This window comes from Hemiscyllium ocellatum, chromosome 31 (genome assembly GCF_020745735.1).
Source record: "Hemiscyllium ocellatum isolate sHemOce1 chromosome 31, sHemOce1.pat.X.cur, whole genome shotgun sequence".
NCBI classification, from domain to species: domain Eukaryota; kingdom Metazoa; phylum Chordata; class Chondrichthyes; order Orectolobiformes; family Hemiscylliidae; genus Hemiscyllium; species Hemiscyllium ocellatum.
In genome coordinates, this window is record NC_083431.1 from 30,412,321 (window position 1) to 30,436,951 (window position 24,631).

The 24,631-nt window shown below is 39.8% G+C and overlaps 1 protein-coding gene across 2 annotated transcripts; it reads right to left on the reverse strand.

Annotated features, from left to right (window-relative positions):
- Window positions 1-8,870: 8,870 nt before the first annotated feature.
- LOC132830523 (TATA box-binding protein-associated factor RNA polymerase I subunit D-like) lies at window positions 8,871-24,403 on the reverse strand. 2 transcript variants are annotated; one of them, XM_060848287.1, is made up of 6 exons: window positions 24,389-24,403; window positions 21,819-22,370; window positions 18,815-19,208; window positions 15,996-16,168; window positions 13,465-13,522; window positions 8,871-9,773 (listed from the first exon to the last, which is right to left on the reverse strand). In XM_060848287.1, the coding sequence occupies exons 2-6, from the start codon at window positions 22,115-22,117 to the stop codon at window positions 9,600-9,602; spliced, it is 1,098 nt and encodes a 365-aa protein (XP_060704270.1). In that variant the 5' UTR covers window positions 22,118-22,370; window positions 24,389-24,403; the 3' UTR covers window positions 8,871-9,599. The 2 variants fall into 2 exon arrangements, with proteins under 2 accessions (XP_060704270.1, XP_060704269.1); XM_060848286.1 differs by lacking the exon at window positions 24,389-24,403 and adding an exon at window positions 24,080-24,351.
- Window positions 24,404-24,631: the final 228 nt, after the last annotated feature.

The window sequence follows — 24,631 nt, forward strand, 5'->3', positions numbered from 1 at the left end:
CACAGAGAGAGCGCGTGAAGCGACGCCCCGCTCCTTTTATAGCCCCGCGCCAACCCTTGACCCGCCCCTCCCCGCTCCGGTATTACACCTTTAATTTTTTTTTAAAAAAATGACTCGGAGCCCGCTCCAAGTCCCTGAGCTTTCTCTCCGTGTGGATATTATTTTTTTTGTTTCTGTCTCTGAAATGATCGAGGTTCGCGCGCTCCCCGTTCCCCACTCCGCGCAGCCGCAGTTGTAACTGAGCTCAGTCAGCTCCTCAGGCTGCCCAGAATTATCCTGATTTGGAGATGCCAGTGTTGGACTGGGGTGTAACAAGGTTAAAAATCACACAACAACAGGTTATAGTCCAACAGGTTTAATTAGAAGCACACGAGCTTTCGGAGCGTCGCTCCTTCATCAGGTGGAGGGCTCAATTGTAACACACAGAATTTATAGCAAAAATTTACAGTGTGATGTAACTGAAATTATACATTGAAAAATTGATTATCTGTTAAGCCTTTCATCTGTTAGAAAACCATGATAGTTTCACTTCCTTCATGTGTAAATCACAAAACCTTTTTTAAAAAAGTTGCATTCTCAGGTTAGCTGTAACAATTGATGTTAGCTAGACAATATGTTGAAAGTGTTATCCCCCTGTGTTCTCTGTCTATGCCATGATGTTTAGATTGATTCTAATCTAAAAAGTGAGATAATGGACTTTTACATGAATTCATGCAGTTTTTGAACAAAGTACAATGTAACTCTGCAAGTGCAAATTCACCCCACAAAATATATGTGTGCATGTAGGTCATTGTCTGTGTGTGTGTGTCTGTCTGGGGGTTGTGAGTGTGAGAAAGTGTGTGTGTGTGCAGTGAGTGCAGAGTGTCTTAAGTCTGTGAGGGGATGCGTCTGTAAGGGTATATGTGTGTCTGTATGTATTGTGTATAGGAGTGCCTGTGTGTGTGTGTATAGTGCAATGGTGGTCACCTGTAAAGTGACATGAACCCAAGGTCCCGGTTGAGGCCCTCCCCATGGGTACCAAACGTAGCTATCAGCCTCTGCTCAGCCACTTTTCACTGCTGCCTGTCCCGAAGTCCACCTTGGAGGATGGTCACCTGAAGGTCTGAGGTTGAATGTCCTGGACCACTGAAGTGTTCCCCAACTGGGAGGGAACACTCCTGTCTGTTGATTGTTGTGTAGTGCTCATTCATCCGTTGTTGTAGCCTTTGCTCGGTTTCCCCAATGTACCATGCCGCCGGGCATCCTTGCCTGCAACATATAAGATAGACAATGTTAGATGAGTCACATGAGTACCTGCCATGTACAAGATGGGAAGTGTCCCCACGTGTAATTGTGGTATCCATGTCCACACTCAGAGACGTCTTGCAGCGCCTACTGTGCCTGGCTCTCAGGAGTTGCCAAGAACAACGATCTGTTTAAGGTTTGGCGGTTGTTTAAAGGCAAGTAGTGGAGGTGTGGGGAAGGTCTTTCTTCCTGATTGTCCTACGTAGTGTTTGTGACAGTCATTGCATGGAATACAGGTATACAGGCACATAATATACAGAAAACTGACAAACACTGACCAAATACTTAACTACACCAGCAACCATACACAAACAAAGCTGTATCAGAACACTATTCCAATGAGCCACCTCATACTGCAGCAGAGATGAGCTTCGGAAAACAGAGGAGAACAACCTATACAACGTATTCAAGAAGAACGGATACTCAAAAAATACAGTGCGCAGATTCCTCAAGAACAAACCACGACAAGCAGAGCAAACACAGCCAGAAACCCTAACCACCTTACCATACATCAAAGAAGTTTCAGAAATGACAGCCAGACTACTAAGACCCCTCGGAATCCTAGTAGCACACAAACCCACCAACACTCTCAAACAAAAACTAACAAACTTAAAAGACCCAGTACAACCCATGGACAAAACCAATGTCATCTACAAAATTCCATGCAAGGACTGCCACAAACACTACGTGGGACAAACAGGATGAAAGTTAGCCACCAGGATACACGAACACCAGCTAGCCACAAAAAGACACGACCCTCTCTCCCTCGTAGCCCTACACACAGATGAAAAAAACCCACCATTTCGACTGGGACAACACATCTATCCTGGGACATGCTAAGCAAAGATATGCCAGAGAATTCATAGAGGCCTGGCACTCAAACCACAACGCCATAAACAAACACATAGATCTAGATGCCATCTATCAACCCTTCAAAAAACGAACAGGAAATGACATCACCACAAACCCCTGGAACCCCATCCAGGAGAAAGATATAAATAGAAAGCAGGAGACAATAGCTTCGCTTCACTTGGAGGTCACCACTGATGATGTTACCTAGCCAGGTAATGAAACGTCTGGATTTTTAAATTTGTCCACCCCAATAAAACCTACAGCTCAGCGAGCAAACCTACACCCTAGACTTATGTGTGTGTGCGCGCGCGCGAGTGAGTGTGAGTACACGAGAGAGTGCATGTGTACATGCTTGGTAGAGTGTGTGCATGGGTGTGACAGAGTATATTTGAAAATGTGTTGCTGGTTAAAGCACAGCAGGTCAGGCAGCATCCAAGGAGCAGGAAATTCGACGTTTCGGGCATAAGCCCTTCATCCTGATGAAGGGCTTATGCCCGAAACGTCGAATTTCCTGCTCCTTGGATGCTGCCTGACCTGCTGTGCTTTAACCAGCAACACATTTTCAACTGTGATCTCCAACATCTGCAGACCTCACTTTTTACTCTGTGACAGAGTATATGCCTGTGAGAGGGTGTGTGCATGGGTGTGAATGTGGGGGATGTGTGTGTTTGAGAGAGGGTCTCTGTGAGTGTGTGAGTATGTAACTCTGTGTGTTTGTGTGTGAGAGAGAAAGTGTATAATGTAGTGGGGTCACCTGTAGTGTGACAATGAACCCAAGGTCCCAGTTGAGGCCAAACCCATTGGCTATCAGCCTCTGCTCGGCCATTCTGCGTTGTTGCATATCCTGAAATCCACCTTGGAGGATGGTCACCCGACGATCTGAGGCTGAATTTCCCTGACCACTGAAGTGTTTCCCGACTGGGAGGAAACATCCCTCACTGGTGATTGTTGCGTGGTGTCCATTCATACATTGTCGTAGTGTCTATGTGGTCTTACCAGTGTACCATGCCCCGAGACGTCCTTGTCTGCAATGTATGGCTTGGCTAATGTTGTCTGTTTCATACTTATGATCCTGCTCCACTAGTTACCTAATGAAGGAGCAGCACTTTGAAAACGAGTACTCCCAAATAAACCTTTTGGATGATAACCTGGTGTTATGTGATTTTAAAATTTGTCCACCCCAATCCAACATCGACACCTCCACATCATACAGAGATAAAGTAGTTTGAGCCTGTGATTTGAGGTTAAAACAATGAGTAATGACCTCATTGAAACACATAATATTTTTAGGTGATTTGACTAGGTTGATGTGAAAAGGTTGTTTTCTCTTGCAGAAGAATCTAAGACTAGAAAGCATAATCTCAGAGTGAGGTGTCACTCATTTTCGACAAAAATGAGAAATTTCTTCTCCTAGAAGGGAGTGAATCTGTGGAATTCTTTATCGCAGAGGACTGTTGGACATTAGGTTGTTAAGTAAATTTAAGAGTGAGACAGATTTTTAATCATTAAGGATTATGGGATAAAAGACAGAAAAGTGGAGTTGAGGATTATCATATCAACTGTGATCTTGCTGAATGAGATCACAGAGCAAACTTCAGTGGGCTGAATGCTCTGCTTCTAAGTTTTACAGTCATAAATGCAAATCACTCTAATTAAACATGATTGTCAGTAAGTCGTTTGATCTCATCCAATCATGAATGGCAATATTTTGTTTTCCAGACTTATGGCGCTGAAAAAAGGGACTGTGATGAACAAAATCTGTCTTTGTACTTCTGTCACTATATGCATAAGAGCTTTACATCAAATGAATATGCATTTGTACAGCACCTTTCATGTTTGTAGAATATACAATGTTTATTTTGAAAAGGAAAAAAAAGACATGCCTCTGAAATAATAACAAGATTAGTTTTCAAATAATTTGTTTTAAAGTATATTTGCCTCACACATCTTCAAGTAATTTTATGGGATCATTTACATCTACCTGAATAGGCAGCCAGGGCCTTAGTAATGGCATCTCTGACAGCACACAACTCTCAGTAGTATACTGAATGTGTTGCTTAGGTGAGATGAATTAAGGCTTGAACCACAATCCTTTGACTTATTGGAAAAAGTGTCGGTTTGGCTTAGGTTGGCATAGTTTTCAACAGCTCTGTTCTGCAATTTTGAAGTCTTCACTTGGCCTGAGGGTAGGGGAGTGGTGAGGAAAGGTAAAGGAAATGCAAAATAATCATAATATATAAGTGGGCAAAAAGTCTCAAATGCAAGATGCCATTGTTGTATGTGAATGGGGTCGGTATTGTAGGATGGTGACTAACTTGGCGTACAAAGTATCTTACACAAAATCAATAAAACCAATTACCTTATCAATTCTGAAGGTACATGAGATAGAATTTCTTGGTTCATACTTGTCATTGAAAATTAGATATATTCACCTTATAAACTGTACAGGTTTGAGATTACCTGATAGTTCATGGAAAATAAAATAATAATCAAAATATGACCCAGTAAAAACTGATTTTACAAATTCCTATCACAAACTTCAACACTAATGGATGATGATATCGATATTCTCCACAAAAGCAATTAATGGGCAATTCAGTAAACCATATTGTGGCATTAGAGTGGTGAGTAGTAACAGGATAAAAATGTTTCAGTACCTTTAAGACTTATCTGTCTCCGGATTACTTTAGTTGAATCCTGGTTCATCTTCAAAATCCAAGGTTTCAGTAGATGAGGCACGGGAGATGAAAATCCTCACACAAGATCTACTGAGATTCTCACTGGTGTAGAAGACATTCTTCACAGGGTTGACACTTGAAGGTCAGTTCAAGAAGTATTGCACTGATAACTAAATTGGGTTTTGATGACAGAAAAAGAAAGGTGGGATGGAGTGCACCGCTGTTGTAGAAATTCAGAAAAAGCCTTTTCTACATACCTTTAAATAGGAGGATGGAACATTGGGGGAATTGCAGGTAGAAGTGATAATTTATTTGTCTAGAAAATATTCCACATCAAACGCAATGGAAAATGTGTCAGCTGTGTGCTCAGCAGATTTAATCAATTTACAGAACATTTTCTGAGAGGATTAAATGAATTGGCTAGGTTTCATGGCAATGAATATCATGGAATTAGAGTAGGTACATCTCAAGCCAATTGTATGTGGTTTGTGGCAAAGAACAGGTTGATGGATTCCATTCATTTCTTATGTTTACTCACACATATTTTAACACAGGAATGCTTTACGTCTAGGTGTGGAACCTGACAGAATCACAAGCAATACATAACAATAATATGTAAATTATAGCAGCACATTACAGTAATCAGTATAAATAAAGTTACATAGCTGATCGAAAGGACAAAACTGAAGCAGGAGATTTTGTTTAGAGAGTATATGCTTTACTGGTGGCTGTGCAAACATAAAGCTTGACAATGGCTTTGTGCGTGGGAAATTATGTCTCACAAACTTAATTACGAATTTTTTGAAGAAGTGAAAAAAGAGGATTGATGAGAGTCGAGTGGTAGATGTGATCTATATGGACTTCAGTAAGGCGTTCAACAAGGTTCCCCATGGAAGACTGGTTAGCAAGATTAGATCTCACGAAATACAGGGGGAACTAGCCATTTGGATACAGAACTGGCTCAAAGGTAGAAGACAGAGGTAGTAGTGGAGGTTGTTTTTCAGATTGGAGGTCTGTGACCAGTGGAGTGCCACAAGGATTGGTGCTGGGTCCACTATCTTTCATTATTTATATAAATGATTTGGATGTGTGCATAAGAGTTAGTAAGTTTGCAGATGACACCAAAATTGGAGGTGTAGTGGAAGTGAAGAAGCTTGCCTCAGATTACAACGGGATCTTTATCAGATGAGCCAACAGGCTGAGAAGTGGCAGATGGAGTTTAATTCAGATAAATGTTAGGTGCTGCATTTTGGGAAAGCAAATCTTAGCCAGACTTATACACTTAATGGTAAGGTCCTAGGGAGTGTTACTGAACAAAGAGACGTTGGAGTGCAGGTTCATAGCTCCTTGAAAGTGAAGTCACAGGTAGATAGGATAGTGAAGAAGGCATTTGGTATGCTTTCCTTTATTGGTCAGAATATTGAGCACAGGAGTCGGGAGGTCATGTTGCAGCTGTACAGGACATTGGTTAGGCCACTGTTGGAATATTGCGTGCAATTCTGGTCTCTTTTCCTATCGGAAAGATGTTGTGAAACTTGAAAGGGTTCAGAAAAGATTTACAAGGATGTTGCCAGGGTTGGAGGATTTGAGCTTTAGGGAGAGGCTGGGGCTGTTTTCCCTGGAGCATAGGAGGCTGAGGGGTGACCTTATAGAGGTTTGCAAAATTATGAGGGACACGGATAGGATAAATAGACAAAGTCTTTTCTTGGGGTGGGGGAGTCCAGAACTAGAGGGCATAGGTTTAGGGTGAGAGGGGAAAGATATAAAAAAGACCTAAGGGGCAACCTTTTCACGCAGTGGGTGGTGTGTGTATGGAATGAGATGCTAGAGGAAGTGGTCAGGCCTGGTACAATTGCAACATCTTGTTGGATGGGTATATGAATAGGAAGGGTTTGGAGGGATATGAGCCGGGTGCTGGCAGGTAGGACAAGATTGGGTTGGGATATCTGGTCGGTATGGGCAGGTTGGACTGAAGGGTCTGTTTCCATGCTGTACCTCTCTATGACTATGACTCTGAAAGAAACTGTCATTTTGTTTACATAAAAACATGCAACATCTTAACAACAATTACAACAGAACTGATATGGCATCTTTTAAACATGAACCTAAACCACATTGTAAGCAGTTTTTCTCTATATATTGTAATGAAAGTCAAGCTAAAATGTGAAATTATTCAGGTAGAAACTTCAGGATGAAAGTATTTCCATTCTTCCACCCAAGTCTTCAAAACCACATTGTAAAACATGACATCTCCAGGTCAAAAAGATTGGCCATAGCTATACTATTTACACGACGTACAAAACCCTCAAAAGTTCAACTTAAGAATCCATTTATTAATTATCACAGAAGCTAAGTGCTTCTCTCTAGCAGTCAACAAAATAAAATTCAGTGTCACTGAAGAGCATAAACTCTGGGTCTGTACTCGATGGAGTTTAGAAAGATGAAGGGGGATCTAATTGAAATTTACAGAATACTGAATAGCTTGGACAGAGTGGATGTGACAAGCGGTGTCCCACAGGGTTCAGTGTTGGGACCGCAGCTGTTCACGTTATATATTAATGATCTGAAGGGACTGGGGGCATTCTAGCGAAGTTTGCCGATGATACAAAGTTAGGTGGACAGGCAGGTAGTACTGAGGAAGTGGGGAGGCTACAGAAGGTTCTAGACAGTTTGGGAAAGTGGTCCAGGAAATAGCTGATGAAATTCAACGTGAGCAAATGCGAGGTCTTGCACTTTGGAAAAAAGAATACAAGCATGGACTACTTTCTAAACGGTGAGAAAATTCATAAAGCCAAAGTATAAAGGAATCTGGGAGCGCTAGTCGAGGATCCTCTAAAGGTAAATGTGCAGGTTGAATCCGTGATTAAGAAAGCGAATGCAATGTTGTCATTTATCTCAAGAGGGTTGGAATATAAAAGCAGCGATGTGCTTTTGAGCCTTTATAAAGCTCTGGTTAGGCCCCATTTGGAGTACTGTGTCCAGTTTTGGGCCCCACACCTCAGGAGGGACATACTGGCACTGGAGCATGTCCAGCAGAGATTCACACGGATGATCCCTGGAATGACAGGTCTAACATACGAGAAACGGCTGAGGATCCTGGGATTGTATTCATTGAAGTTTAGAAGGTTAAGGGAAGATCTAATAGAAACTTACAAGATAATACATGGCTTGGAAAGGGTGGATGCTAAGAAATTGTTTCCGTTAGGCGAGGAGTCTAGGACCCGTGGAACAGCCTTAGAATTAGAGGGGGTAAATTCAGAACAGAAATGCAGAGACATTTCTTCAGCCAGTGACTGGTGGGCCTGTGGAATTCATTGCGGCAGAGTGCAGTGGAGGCCAGGACGCTAAATGGCTTCAAGGCAGAGATTGATAAATTCTTGATGTCACAAGGAATTAAGGGCTACGGGGAGAATGCTGGTAAGTGGAGTTGAAATGCCCATCAGCCATGATTAAATGGTGGAGTGGACTCAATGGGCCAAATGGCCTTACTTCCACTCCTATGTCTTATGGCCTTATGTTGAGAAGATGTTTCCATTGGGAGGAGAGACTAGGGCCCAAGGACTCAGCCTTCGAGTAAAGGGAAGGCCCTTTACAATGGAGATAAAAGAGAAACTTCTTCAGCCAGAGAGTAGCGAATCTCTGGAATTCACTGCCACAGAAGGCTGTGGAGGCCAGGTCATTGATTTTAAGATGGAGACAGATTTTTGATTGTAAAGGGAATGAAGGGTTATGGGGAGAAAACAGGAGAATGGAATTGAGAAATGTATCAGCCATGATTGAATGGCAGAGTAGATTCAATGGGCTGAATGGCCTAATTTCTGCTCCTGTGTCTTATGTGCATCTATAACAAAAGCCTGCGATTCATCAATGTCTCCCACAATGCTCACACGAAACACAAATCTAATCTTATCTCTAATTTCCAATGCCAGTTTTAAATTCAATTCAATGTTTGCCAAAATAAATCTCTTGTTGAAATGGTTAGTGGTGAAATAATAAAATAATTAAATGCATATTCTATAGATTTAGATTATAAATATTTAATGTTTGCTTGTCAGGTTATTTTTGAAACAATATTTTATGTACTACTATGTCTTAGCCATCCTCCAATTAGCACAGCACATTGAGTTTTTGTTGTGGACTGCAAGCATATTTTTCACTTTGCAAAAGGTTTGCCCACAGTATTACAATTATATATTTCAGTTGCACAATTGTCTTTTAACCAGTATATTCTTGACAATGGAATATCCTCAAAATGAATACAAAATGACTTATTTTCAGACATTTTATCCAACTGTAAATTATTGATCTCACTTATGAACATATACAGACTGCAATGAAAAACATATCTCTAGCAGGAATATTAACCAACTGCCATTATGACGTACAATTGTTAAATTCTCCAGATCAGCAGCTAACCTCTTCATACCTAAAAGTTGGTTATTGATCATTAATGAATTAAATAGTCATTCCCATTAGCAATTATTCATCTTTCTTTTAGATATCGACAATAGTTTTTTTATTATTGTTAACATGTTCCATTGGGTCACTTTGCATAAAGGAAACACTTCTTGCAGAGATGCTGTTGCCAAGGATTGGATGCGCTGATTCACATTCTCCATTCTGTCCCATACTTTTGAGTGTTCACTGGTCTTGGGATTCTTCAGAAAATAAAGATGTCTGTGTTTTCGCATTTTCCAGTTCATCAGATGATATACTAGTTCTTTGTAGATTTCAACAATGGAATATCTATTATTGTTGTTACCGCCAATTGTTCTGCCACAATTTTCAGATAGAGGAAGATTTTGTGTTATTTTGTTGGCCAGTTACTGATTTATTTTTCTCAATGGCTTTACTTTTGCCATTAGATAAACATTTGTCTTTATTTTTGCCATTGGAGTTATTTTTCCTTCGGCTCTTTTTATATTTTCCAATCTTTTCCATTATAAAACAGCTGTTATCCTATAAATAAAATAAACATTGTGAACAAAGAATGCATTAGCTTAAATACAGTCTATGAACATTAGTCTTGATGTATTGGAGTGGAAATAGAGAGACTGAGAAAAGTAAGATATATACTGTAAGATTTGGGCGGCACGGTGGCACAGTGGTTAGCACTGCTGCCTCACAGCGCCAGGGACCTGGGTTCAATTCCTGCCTCAGGCGACTGACTGTGTGGAGTTTGCACATTCTCCCCGTGTCTGTGTGGGTTTCCTCCGGGTGCTCTGGTTTCCTCCCACAGTCACAAAGGTGTGCGGGTCAGGTGAATTGGCCATGCTAAATTGCCCGTAGTGTTAGGTAAGGGGTAAATGTAGGGGTATGGGTGGGTTGCGCTTCGGCGGGTCGGTGTGGACTTGTTGGGCCGGAGGGCCTGTTTCCATACTGTAAGTAATCTAATCTAAAACAACAATTTCATACCAGTGGATCAGGAATCTAAATAGGCCATGAATCTTTCACTAGATTTCAGAACATTACAATAATCAAGTCTTAAGATGTCAAAATTGCCAAAATGTTATGTGCATGATGCAGGTATATTTAAATGTTTAATAACTGAAAAAGGCATTTTATTCCAAGCTTTTCATCTTGCAATCATTAGAACTAATCACAAGAGTACTAATTCAGAGGAAATTATATTTATACTGCATGAGAAGAGAGTGCGGATAGGTTGGCAAATGGATTCAGTTTGGTTGTTGCTTTGCCATGGAGAATACACCAATTAATGATGATTCTCAGGTAATAGCCAGGCTTTGTTTAAAGTTTAAACCAAGCAGATCAGCTCTGATTGGTGAGAGTATTAGGCAATAACTGGTGCATTCTCCATGGCAAAATCTCCATGAGAGTCAATATATCAATAAATCAACACTTCCCCTTATGCAGATAAACATTAGTTTTCCCCTTCAATTGTTAATCCTGTGAGATTTCCTGAGGAGGACAAGATGAAAAGGCTTGACAAAATGTGTATTTCTTTTCAGAAATACTCACGTTCTGCAGTAACAAAGCAACCATTCAAATATTTCTGAATCATCTAACATTAAATATTACCAAACTCTGAATATTCCAGGAAATAAAATCAAGGTTTTGCCTGTTCAAATCATGATTCATGGGTAAATTTTGCAATCTATGATGTGTTGCCAGTGGAAAAATATGTAGTAACATTGAGTTAACATTTTCAATGTGGCAAAATACATCTTTGGTTAAACTTTAGTTAAAAACTGAATTATACATCCATTGATTGATATGTTTTATGGATGGAATAACAAACCTGAACATTGTTCATGTTTAAGTTTTGAGCATTATGTTTTAAGATACAGTTTAAGACAATGATTTAGAAGGTTTTGTGGGTGACAGTCTCTTTCGCTCTCTTAGGAAAGCGTTGAAAATAATTTTACGCTGGGGGCGACACTGTGGCTCAGTGGTTAGCACCGTTGCCTCACAGGGCCAGGGACTCGGGTTCGATTCCAGCTTTGGGTGACTGTATGGAGTTTGTACATTCTCCGTGGGTTTCTTCCGGGTGTTCTGGTTTCCTCCCACAATCCAAAGATGTGCAGCTTAGGTGAATTGGCCATGTTAAATTGCCCACAAAGTTCAGGGATGTGTAGGCTAGGTGCATTTGTCAGGGGTAAATGTAGCATATAGGATAGGGGAATGGGTCTGGGTGGGTTACTCTTCAGAGGGTTGGTGTGGATGTTTTGGGCCAAATGGCCTGTTTCCACACTGTAGGGATTCTGCTCTGTTTTATTCTACTGAAAAGGAACTGTTTGACTAAGAATCAGCCACTTCTTTATTCATTGATGGTATATGAGCATAGCTGACTGGGCCAGCATTTATTGCCCACTCCTAATTACTCTTTAAAAGGTAGTGAGGACCTGTGTACTCCTGTACAGTGTGGTTATTTACAGCAAAATAAATTAATATGATTGTGAGTCAACAAGAATAGGAAAAGAAAACATTAGATATTAGGCAGAATTCTGCCCCACCCATCTGTGTGGTGTTAGCGATGGCAAGAAAATACACAGAAAAATCAGAATCTCAACATCAACACTTTTTCTGACTTGGCCTTCAAGTCTTTAAATGATAACTTCAGAACCTCACTGCTCAGCAGCGCCTCTGTTACTTCCACAGATTTGAATCTCATTAAAGCACCCACTTGCCTTATTTTAAGCAACTTACCAAATTCTTCCCTTATTCCCTGACAAACTGAACAGCACAACTTCTTGACATGTAAATTGTAGTGGGTATTTTACAGCTACAGTTGCATTTCATCAAATGCTTGTCCCAGCCATCATTCAGCAGCTTCTTCACAATCACATCGCTACATACTTCATGGCCATCATTCTCCTCAGGGGGGTCGGTTTGTGAAGCTGTGGTCATGCCAACAGCATGAGTTCAATCTCCACACCATCTGAGGTTACCATTAAAGACTCTCTCTTTCTCAATCTCTCCCCTCGTGTCTGAGGTTTGGTAGCCCTCAGGTTAAATCACCACCAGTCATCTCTCTCTAATGAGAGAGCATCCCTAAGGTCTGGTAAGACAATGGTGACTTGACTTGACTCTCCTCAACTCTTTATCCATGCACATCGGCAGCAGCCTTACTACATAACTGAGCAACTCAAACCAACTCAGACACCCCTTCAACACCAGTGATATGCATAAGGAGAAACACATATCTACTCGGATACATCTTGAGGATACATCATGGCTTACTTTCATAGCACTCCCTTTGTGCTAACTTGTAGGCTACCAGCCTCTGTCTAGAATTGCTTAATAGTTACTGACTTACAGGCTGCCACTGTCTGTTTCATCACATTGCTTCCTGAGCCCAAGGAGTCTTCAGTGCTCAGCTACAGGTTGCCACCCTCTATGGTCTGCATTGCTTTTCAGTGCGGTGGGAAAGGCAGGCAGTTTGTCGTGATAAGGAGCACTGAACAGTCAAGGGATGGATGTATGGCCATGTAGCACTGTGCCCTGTCAACATCACAACTGCAGCACAGACAGAAAGCAAACTGCATGTGCTTCGAGTAAATGACCAAGTTTTAAAGTCAAAGAGGAGGAGTCCATGGTAAGATGAAGGGGGACTCTGGTCAGTCAGGGAGTGCCATCAGTCAGTCAAGGAGCACATCACAGTCACATTCAGAGTGTTGCCCTCAATCTGTCAGGCACTTGGCTCACTCGAAGTCTGGGGAACCATCCTTGTAGACTGGAAACTGGGCTACAGTCAGTACTGCAGATCAAGTGCAACCAGTCCTGGGATACCAGGTAGGTTAGTTGGGGTGCTGTGGAGATATCAGTTCACAAGGATGGGCTGAACTTTCCTGTAGTGAGATGAAAAGAGGGATTGAGTGCAATGGAAGTGGATGGAAGAGCAGTTACAAGTCTTACAAATACATTCACTGGAGGGTATATTTGATACTTCCATCTTATTTTAAACAATGAATAAATTTTCTTCAATAAATTTAAGTACTTCTTTTTAAGGTAGGCATTGAAACTAAGTTATAGGTAAATATGCTTTGTAATTCAATGTACTTAATTTATAAACCTTGGTTTAAGTATACCATCAGTTATTACTTTACTTGATTCAAAAATATAAAATACCATTCACTATTAAAACTTAATACTGCAGAGACTACAAATCCAATATAAATAATTTAGTTACCACAACTTTTACACCGAATGTGTTTTCGTTATTGAAGTCTTCAATGCAGGTTTCATCACTATAACATTAAAAACATTATTGTCACAGTGGTTTATATTAAAGTACATGTTAAAAAGAAGAATAACTTAAAGTATTATCGCATTATTGATAGGTGCGAGCAATGGAATTTTGCATAAAAGGTTGGTTTAAAAGTAAATCCCCAAGTCAGGCTGAGGCACTGTCACAGTTCTCTCTAAGTAATCAGATTTGATGACCATGAAAGGAATCTAATTCTTAATTTAATTACTGAATAAAAATGAATTATATGGTTTTAAAGATGTCCAAAATATTGTCCTGTGACAGGCAGCAAACACCATAAACTGAAAGCAGCTTCAGATTTATCATGTGATTTGGTTCCCTGGAAATACTCCAATGGACCCTAGCAAATACTGATATATGCAACCATCTGTCTTAGTTTTTGAAAATAAACAGTGTCAGCTACACAAAATACAAAATGTTGTCATTGCACAGCATTTTTAAAAAGTATGTATTTATAAATAATGAAGATAAAACTTATTAAGTCAAAGCTAAGGTCAGATAAAATATGTAGAGAGCTAGTCAATTTCAGCATAGAATCACCCTGAGCAGGTAAACTGGAATCTTCACATAAAACGTGGAAATTCAATGGGTGAGATTCACATCATAAGCAGGAGTAGCCATTCAGTCACTTTAATCCGATCTGTCATTCAATGAGATCATGAAATTGGTACGGGGGAATACCAGCAGAATGACTTTATTCTTAAACTAGAAGAGCATGTTTTCATTGTCTATTATGTAGGAAAATAAATCACATCATTCATCCTCATGGATGCAAACCATTACAATTAATACAACTTATCATTAATTGGTATTGTCAGCCAACAGTGTCAGGATTTATCAGAAATTACACCTCCTGGATGAAGTAATTCAAAATTGATACAATATCAAAAATGCAGATTAGAGAATAGGAATTAAAGAATGAGAGGAAACAGGAGTTGAGAATAAATTACGTACTACGCGGAAGTGGGTACTGCAAATGCTGGAGATTAGAGTCAATATTAGAGTAATGCTGGAAAAGCACAGCAGGTCAGGCAGCATCCGAGTAGCAGGAAATCAATGTTTTGGGCAAAAGCCCTTATCAGGAATCATCCAGACGAAGGGCTTTTGCCCGAAACGTCAATTTACCCACTCCTTGGATACTGCCTGACCTGCTGTGCTTTTCCAGCATTACTCTAATCTTGACAGATTAAATACATCTACTTATTACATTATTCACTGAATGTTACATTAATAGTGAATCCATTCCTAAAACTGAAAAATAAATAAATGTTTTAGCCCCCCAAAAGGAATCGCTCTTAGAAACATGGCACTTAATAAACTATTATTTATATGTTTTTAAATTGTTCTGATGTTGACATAAGTGATAAATACATTAACAATCTTACATGAAATTTTTTTGTCCATTATTTGACAAATTATAAACACATTTTTAGTTTGTTAATGTGCATTTATATACTTTATTCAGCCGAGTTGGTGGTTAACAACCTAAAACTATTCATGACCAGTATTACTTTCTAATTGACAGGGTTTGTTTTAGTAGAGGGATTAGCCTTTATTTCTCCCACCCCTTAGAGCTTTGCTGGTGGTGTCCAAGTTGGTGGATGGTTACACAAGCTGCTCCAATCTTTTATTTAGTTGCAGGCGGGGAAGTAGATCAAATCCACTTTCCCTATCATTCTCCAATGATTTACTTATTATTTGCTGTTAATGGAGTCTTACATTGAAGGGGAGACTGAATTTACACCCACCACTGCTTTGGTGTTCTAAGTTGTGGCAATAATTCAGGAGTCTTCTCAGGCAATGTACTCCACTTCTGCCCAATGACGACTAGCTTGCACGCTCCATTGTGAGGGAACTTCGTTTCAGGCACCTCTCAATAAAGTAACCAGTTTACAGTTAAATCTCTCTGTTCAACATAATTAAAAATCACACAACACCAGGTTAGAGTCCAACAGGTTTATTTGGAAGCACTCAGTGTTCAACAAGTAAGTTCGAACATGTAGAGCCCTTAGTATCTCACCCATGAGACCATTTCTCATTTCTATAATTAGATGGCCAGTGTCAGTGAGCTATTCAACTGAGGAGGCATCATAGATGGGCCCGATCTAGTCCTCATCTGACATCTGTATGTGTATTTCCCAACAAAAATCACTAAATAGTGGTCAGGAGTGGAAACCATGGGTCATTTTAATTTTTCTGGTCCAGGAATGTTGAGAAAAATTCTATTGTTCCAATCACCTCTGGGCTAAGACCAGTTAGTCTGGCCGATATTAAGGAACCTCCTGCCCTGAATGATTCAATCTACACCGAGCAGCGACTAAACTAGACCCTTGAAATAATTACGACAGGCCAAAAGTACAACTGCTGATCACAGGCTAGTATTAATACAGTCCATATGCACACACAGGTAAGGAAGCTAGGGGAACTTTTGCACTTCAGAAGTACAGGTTTACCTGCTTTCTTGTATCGGTGAAATTGGTCTTTTCTCATCCAAGTACTTGCATTGCCTTAGTGGGCCACGGTCTCTGTTTGGACAGTCCACATTTATTTTTTCTAAGGACTTTACGAGGTGCTTTTGACATTTTAACTCCTTCATGTAAGTAAATAATCCACACAGAGCTGCTTGCTGTAAATCAAGAACATTTAAATGTTAGTTAAGGACTCTGTTCACTTGCTTTTAAGTTGGTCTGTGATATTGGTATTTGTGATATATATGTTAACAACAGTATGTGAAAGTCTTTTCCGTTACTTCATTCATTTCATGCTAATGAATGAAGTTGCAGAGAGCTTGCAAGTGCATAGGCTGCAGTAGGTAGAATAGAGTATATATCTGAGCATATGTTGCGAAGATGGTAGGAATAGGTGGCACAAACCTATGAAGAAATTTTGAGACAACTTTAAGATTAATGAACTTTAAAATTTGCACACCATAAGATGGAAATGACCAATTTAGATAAATGTTAGGTATTGCATTTTGGTAACTGCTGCAAATGTGTTGCTGGTCAAAGCACAGCAGGTTAGGCAGCATCTCAGGAATAGAGAATTCGACGTTTCGAGCATAAGCCCTTCATTTTTTACATTGCATTTTGGTAAAACAAACAAGAGCAGGACTTATACAATTAAAAAGTAGGGCCTTGGGTAGTGTTGTGGGGAGGGGAGGAAAGAAATAAACGGGCTGCACAGTGGCTGAATGGTTAGCACTGCTGCCTCACAATGCCAGGGATCTGGGGTTGATTCCACCATCAGCCGTTTCTCTGCATCAAGTTTGCACATTCTCCTCATGCCTGTGTGGTTGGGTTTCCTCTGGGTGCAATGGTTTCTTGCCACAGTCCAAAGATGTGCAAGTTTGATGGACTGGCTATACTAAATTGCCCATAGTGATCAAGGATGTGCAGGCTAGGTAAATTAGTGGGTTATTTGAAATGCAGGGTTACAGGGAGAGGGTAAGATTGGGGTCGGGGGGGATGCAGTGGGTGGTTCTGGTTGGAATGCTCTTTGAATGGGCCGAATGGTTTACTTCTACACTGCAGGGATTCTATTATTCTACATAAGGTGAATGACTGGTGTCTTTTCTCTAGGGTGAGGGATTTCAAGATATAGAGGCACACTTTTAAGGTAAGACGAGAAAGATTGAAAAAAAGATATGAGGGGCAACTTTTCTTTTCTTCCCCCACAGAGTGTGGCTTGTGTGAGGAATGAACTACCAGAGGAAGTGGTGAATGCCGGTACAGTTACTATTTTTAAAATACATTTGGATAAGTATATGAATAAGACAGATTTGGAAAGACACAGATCAAGCGTACGCAGGTAGGACTAGCTTAATTTGGAGTTATGGTCGGCATGGACTGGTTAGACCGAAGGGCTGTATGACTTCTATGACTCTTAGTGATAGAATAGTAGTGGTAGCGTAGTCATGATTACAATATGTGAAGTGTGGCATCTAATTTGCACACCACAAACAGAAATATAAGAATGGCCAGATAAACTGTTTCAGTGTTGGTGATTGAAAGACAAATACAGACGAAGGTACAGGGATGACTCCCTTGCTCTTCTCAATAGTGCCAGAAGATGTTTTACATTTATTGAGAAGGACAGATGGTGCTTCCATTTAATATTTCACCTGAAAGATGACAGCCCTGCTTGCTGTGCTCAAGGCTAGAGTGGGACTTGAACCAGAACCTTGTGACTGGGAGGCATGAGTGCTGCCAAATGAGCCACAATTGCCATTGCAAACACGCTAACAAGAATAGAAATGACAGGAAAAGAAAAATCAGGGCAGTGGAAAAATAAAACTTAATTTTCTCAGTAACTCTGGTAGGATTGATTGAATCTGGTGTGATTGCCCAAGCCCAAGAAAAAGCAATCTCGGCCACTGAAGGATAATAAAGATTATTTCCTGGGACCAGAACCAGGTGAGGATTTGAAGTAAGCAGATCACAGAATGGATGTAAATTTGACTGATATTAAATAAACCTATGCATGTAATGAAAATGTGTTGTGGAAATGCGTGAAAAGCACTAAACAATACAAATAAGATACAGCCCCCTCACCTCCAGTTTAGAAGAAAATAGCCCATTAGTAATGCTTTCAGTCAAAACAAAATCAAATGCTTTAAGAAACTTGGCTAGTCCCTAAAGATAGAACTTTTCAGGCCTTCTATTTTAATCCTTCCTGTGCAGCATCCCTGCATCACAAATAACTAAAGGAATGGACAAAATATCACTCTCAAACTTGCACTGACAGAATAACTGGAAACCCATTCTTTCCTCTACTAATGGATTTATTATTACAGGTAAACTACTACTGATGCATGATGATGGCACAAGTCAGGCTGGAGTGGAATACCATAACAGCAGATCTCCAGCAGGAGTTATTACAAGTCACAACAATAGTTTTGTTTACAATTACCTAGTTTAATAATTTTGTGTCCCTGTAGGTTGCAAAGTAGAATTTTCATTGTAACTATGGCAACTGCTAATTTTGTCATTCTTTTATCTAGGCAATCAACAGAATAACTCACATTTCTTGAAAACCCTTTTAAAACAAGATATTGGCCAAGCAAAGAAATAAAAGACTGGTCAATAGCCAGTTTCCATTGGGATCATACAACAAAAGTAATCACAAAATTCTTTAGAAGAAAAATAACAAAAATAAAAGTTGTGCAAATAGTTTGAATTGAATAATGATTTGAAAAGTATTATGGAGAATATAATTTCATAGAATGTTTGACTGTAACCATTATTATATAAGGCACAATGGACCTCATATATACCTCATATGCAAAAATCATCTTAAATGGTAAATGCTTTCTTCCAAATTCCTTCTGCACAAATGGAAACTGTAACCCTCGTTCCTTCAACCTCCTCATCTTCTCAGCTTTGGTTAAGGATGATCGAGGCCTTCCTACAGGATGCCCAGTCCTCTGATAAACGGATTTCCTTTTGTATTTCTTACGTCGTCGCCATCTCTTTCCTTCACCAACCATCACATAATTTGGACGATATGCAATGTCGTCTGAGTCAGTCGAGCTGTCAGTATTTTCTGCAGTTTGATCTTGGATGGCTGATCTGGTTGGACGTTTTCTGGTGGCCCGTCTTCTCGCCTTTCTTACTGGTACAACAGGACGCTGTGTTATAAATAAACTACTCTCTGAATCTGAGCTATCCCTAGAATTAAAAATAAACAAACTGTCAAAATATTGAACAAAGATTTTAGATTAGAGTGGTGCTGGAAAAGGTCAGCAGGTCAGGCATCATCTATGCAGCAGGAAAATCGATGTTTTGGGTAAAAGCCTGATGAAGGGCTTTTGCCCGAAACGCCAATTTTCCTGCTCCTCGGATGCTGCCTGACCTGCTGAGCTTTTCCTGTACCACTCTAACCTAAACTCTGGTTTCCAGTATCTGTAGTCCTCACTTTTGCTTACTGAACAAAGATTATCATGACACCATGCAAATATACATCCCATAACAGCCAATTACAATGGGAATTTAAGAGTAATCGACTTTAAGAAATCTGACCATTTTTACTTTAAAAATTCCACTGGTTTAGCATCAGGTATCCCGTTGTGTTAAGGATTGGAGATTAGTCCCATAAGCAGACCATGCATCTTCTGAACTGAAGTTAACTACTCACATTAAATATTTGTTATTTCACAACCAGAAGGTGGTGTGATAGAATTCTTGTTGCATCTCCCAGCAACTATCATCTTGCAAGTCTTACCTCACATTTCCTGGCTTTATGGAGGGCTGACTGAAAAATGCTCTGGTAGGAAAAGGCAAACCCATAAATTATTTTACATATGCATATTAATACTGCACCATTTTCATCGTTGTATTTCATTAATCACCTTAGTGTGTTATATTAAAACTACGATAAAGTGTAACTTTTCCACTTTTGTTGGCAAAAAGTTCTGACAAGCTAGCAGTCCCCAAGTTAGCTACTTGTGTTGTCCTGTTGCAAGGCACATGTGCCCACCTCAAATCCCTATATCAAGAAAGAAAAATGAAAGAAAACATGGTTTTATGTTCTGTCCCTTGACTACGAATGCATGAAATAATTATATCAAGCTGCTTGTTATCTTCCTCATGCAAGTTAGTTTAAACTTTAGTTAAGTGAAGGAAAATTATTCTGACATAAGGACAGGAGGTAAGAATAATGTTAACAATTTTCAATGACTTAAAACAAAAACAACAATTTAACAGCTGGAGAGTTGGTTGCTTTTTTTGAATAGCACATTTAACACCGGTAATGATCCAAATCAAATCAAATTTTGGTTAATGTCGACAAAATTAAATATTAAAAAGTGCTGCATGAGGTAGCCTTTTGGAATCCCCAACTCTAAGATACGGAAATCTAAATTAAAACAACTTTGTTAAAAAGGTAAAAATCCAGAAAAACATTAGTTATTCAAAACTGTGACACAAACCTGGGCTCAGAAGGTCACTTACAAACACTATGCTGGAATGATTTGAGCACTCAGATTCTGTACAACTCTGAGAAATAATGCAATATTTTAACTTGGATTTGAACCGAATTCACTCTGGATTCCGTTCTCTTCCCGATTAGACACATTCATTTCTCATGAAAGGGTCGGGGTGAATAGCTGATTCTGTCCTAGTTTTAACTGAAGTAGTTAGCTCAGACCAATTGTGTTAAATATTGGGGTTTTTAATAAATAATAATTGGAACAGTGGAATAAAGGGAAACATACTTGGCAGTTCTTCAGAAAAAAGGTATGTTGTATTGATTCAAAGATGAGTGACATTGAGTTCATTCTTGGCAGCTAAGGAAACTAGTTATCAGGAAAAACATACACTATCCCCACAAAGCCTATTCTTCCCTCAACTCCAGTCATTGCTCAGTGATTCTTGAGGGAAACAGATCAAGCTCAGTAATGAAGCTTGTCTAAAATGAATAATGGCTAGCTTAGGGAGATAGTGGAAAACTGCCAGAATGTATAATACCATCAAAAGATGTGGAGGACAAAATTACAGGAAAATATAGCTTTCCTTTAAATTTCAATAACCCTAGAGTGTCAATCACACCTAGGAAAGTGGGCTCCGATAATCCAACCAAATATCTTTATCTGGTACACTGGCATTGTATTTTGCATACCACACACAAATGGAGATATCCTGACCACTCTTGCAAATGATTATGGATGCTGGGTCAGTTGAAATTTGAGACCGGGAGCACAGGATTTTGGTAGGAAGAGTAAACTTCTATTTGGGAAAGTTTCAAAGTGCTTGAATACCAATTACGCAATTTTGAAATGAAGTTATTATGGTATAGGAAAAGTAAAGGGAAGTCATAAAAGGTAGGTGAATGGAGCTGACATGCAGATCTGCCATGAGCAAATTAAAATGCCACAATGGCCTGCTTCTAATCCCTCGTGTATAGATTTTTTAAGCTTTAAGGCAGTCCTAATACCCAGAGTTGAGAGTGTGGTGCTGGATAAGTACAGCAGGTCAGGCAGCATCCGAGGAGCAGGAGAACCGACGTTTCAGGCATAAGCCCTTCACCTGCAGTCCTCACTTTCTCCTAGTCCTAATACTCGCCATCATAAATTCAGGTTTGGTTTTAACTCTGCATTGTGCATTCTGATCTTTTAGTTTCACTAACATTAGGGATTCACTGAAAATTACATGTGCTCTTCTAACAATGGATCCTGGAAAAATGTTCAAATAAGTAAGAAAACAAAAAAAAAACTTAAATTGTTCACTTGTTAAAAATGCATAACTAAGGAGTTTGATTGTTTTAAGTATTCAGAAACATACCGCTCTGATATCTCTACCACAGTTCTTTCAATGTCACCAGGAGGAGTAAGTGGAGCAGTGTATTCAGGTTGATAATTCAACACATTCTGCTGAGATTCACCTTGAATTGTATCCGGAACATAATCTCCTTCTGAGCTATGTATAGAGATGGGCGAGTCCATTTGCTCATCAACTATTTTCATTGTCTTCTTGCTAATATCCTGTAACAACTGCTCAATCCCATCATCTTCATCTGAAAATAGCAAAACACTATTTTCACTGTCATCCTTTGAGCCTGTCATATTTGTTTCACCTTCCATTTCTTTTCTCCAATTTTCTTCAACCTTGCTGTGCAAATCCGATCAAGAAAGTCAGATAATTTTCATTTTTAGAAATGCAATTTGCATAAAAGCTATCTCAATAACAGTGAGAGATAAGGGCAAATGTCTATGTTATACTGCACACCGGCAGTTGATAATATGGATAGTTTTGTAGATTCCATTGCTCACTGGCATTTCAAGGGATGATTGAGTGGTTTTGCAAATTCACTCCCCCTTCCTGTTGAGCTTGGCCCTGCACAATAAAAAAAGAAAGAAATTCCAATTACTACCAGTACAAAACTGTATTTGATGTGCAAATGCATGATACTTACAAGATTACACTTAACCAAATGGGTCAGGAGGTCTGGGCTCGAGATCCTCCTGCTCCAAAGATGGGTCATAACATGCCTGAACAGAACGATTAAAAATATCTGCACTCAACCAGCTATTCTTTCCCAATTACCTGCATTCCAATCCATTTTTGCATCCCAATACATCACTTACTTTTACAGCATTCTTTGGTAGTTTCATCCAGCAAGTTAAATGTGCCTTGGTATACATCTTATGTGATATGTAGGACTCTGACTTACTGATGTGCACTCTTACTAAATTAGAAATTAGTTGTCACAATGTTATGCCTCATTTTGATAATAATGCCAGAATGCAATATAGTAACATGGCAAAGGAATTGAAGTCTGTAATCTACTTGTTAAATAAATACTTGTTAAAATGACATAATTGAGGAAACTAGTTAATTATCTCAGAGTACAATGGGACTTTGATCAGAATGGACCAATTGGCTGACGAACGATAGATGGAGTTTAATTTCAATAAATGCGAGGTGTTGCATTTTGGGAAGGGAAATCAGCACAGGAGGTTCTATGGAGTGTTTCTGAACAAAGGGTGCAGGTACACTGTTCTTTGAAAGTGGAATCGCAGGTAGACAGGACAGTGAAGAAGGCATTTGACATGTTTGCCTTCATTGGTCAGAACACTGAGTACAGGAGTTGGGATGTCGTGTTGCAGCAGTGCAGGCCATTGCTGAGGCCACTTTTAGAAAATGGTGTACAATTCTGGTCCCCCTTCTGCAGGAAAGATGTTAAACTTGAGAGATTGCAGAGAAGATTTACGAGGATGTTGCTGGGGCTGAGTTAGACAGGGAGGTTGAATAGGCTAGCACCTTTCCGCCTGGAGCTTTAGAGGTGGAACGGTGACCTTTTGGAGGTTTACAAAATCATGAGGGGCATGGATAGTGTGAATAGCCAAAGTCTTTCTCCTAGGGTGATGAAGTCCAAAACTAGAGGGCATAGGTTTAAAGTGAAAGGGGAGATATTTAAAAAGGACCAGAGGGGTTTTGAGCAGAAGGTGGTGTAGGCATAGAACAAGCTGTGAGAGGAAGCAGTGGAATTACAACATTTAAAAGGCATCTGGATGGGTACATGAACAAGAAGGTTTACAGAGAAATGGGCCAAATGCTGGCAAATGGGACTAGGTGAGATTGGGATGTCTGGTCGGCACGGACGAGTTTGACCGAGATACCTGTTTCTGGGCTGTATGACTCTGCAATAACAATCCATCAAATGCTATCACCACAAAGTAACTGCAATAACCATTTGATTTAAGTTATTCGGCCCTCTAATAATCTAAATGCAAAGCAGTCAGCATCAAACAACAGAAGTGCGATTTAATGATCTCAAAAGGAGGAAGCACTTTGTCAAAAAGTAAACACAGCTTATGGGTTTATGAGTTAGTTAAACTAAGTTAACATTTTCTCAAAATCAAAATTTTTGTCACAGGAAATAATGAGGGCCATCTAGCGGACTTATTCCAACACTAGGGCTTTTAATTAATTTTCAAGACCTCCGGCTTCATGTTTAGGACAATCAAACTGCGATCTTTTTGCCTGAAATTAAGAGTCACCGCCCCCCCCCCATGCAGGAAGAAATTTTAATATTTCCTTACTCCTCTCTGTTCATTATTAACTAAATACTCTGTAAACAGGAGGTAGAAGATCAAGTTAGATCAGTTTTGATTCCACGGGGAATTATCAATTTGAAACATTTTAGAAAACGTATTTTTTTTAAACAAAAATAGGATATGAAGGCACGTGGATGTGTTGAGGTAGAAGTGGAGGGTTGTTGGGTATCAGGAGCTGCAGCTGACTGTATCTGCTCGGAGCAGCGAGTAGGATTGGCTCCAGAAGCCGGCGCAGACAGGCGCTGATCCCGGGGGCTCTCCCGTTGTCTTTACCCCCCCCAAAACCCCACTCACCCCGTTCACCAGCAGCTCCCAGCGAAGGCACGGCCGAAACCTTACCCGGAGGTTCAACCGGATGACGTTCACCACATGCATACAGCACTCACCAGTGTATCACCAAGTGAAGCCAAAACGAGCAGAACTTTAATAATTAAAATGAAAAGCATGTTCAATCTTAAAACCAAAGATAAATCACCTCCCTATTCATTTATCCCTTTTTGTTTTGGAACTGTGTAACCACTCTGGTTAAGCAGGAAC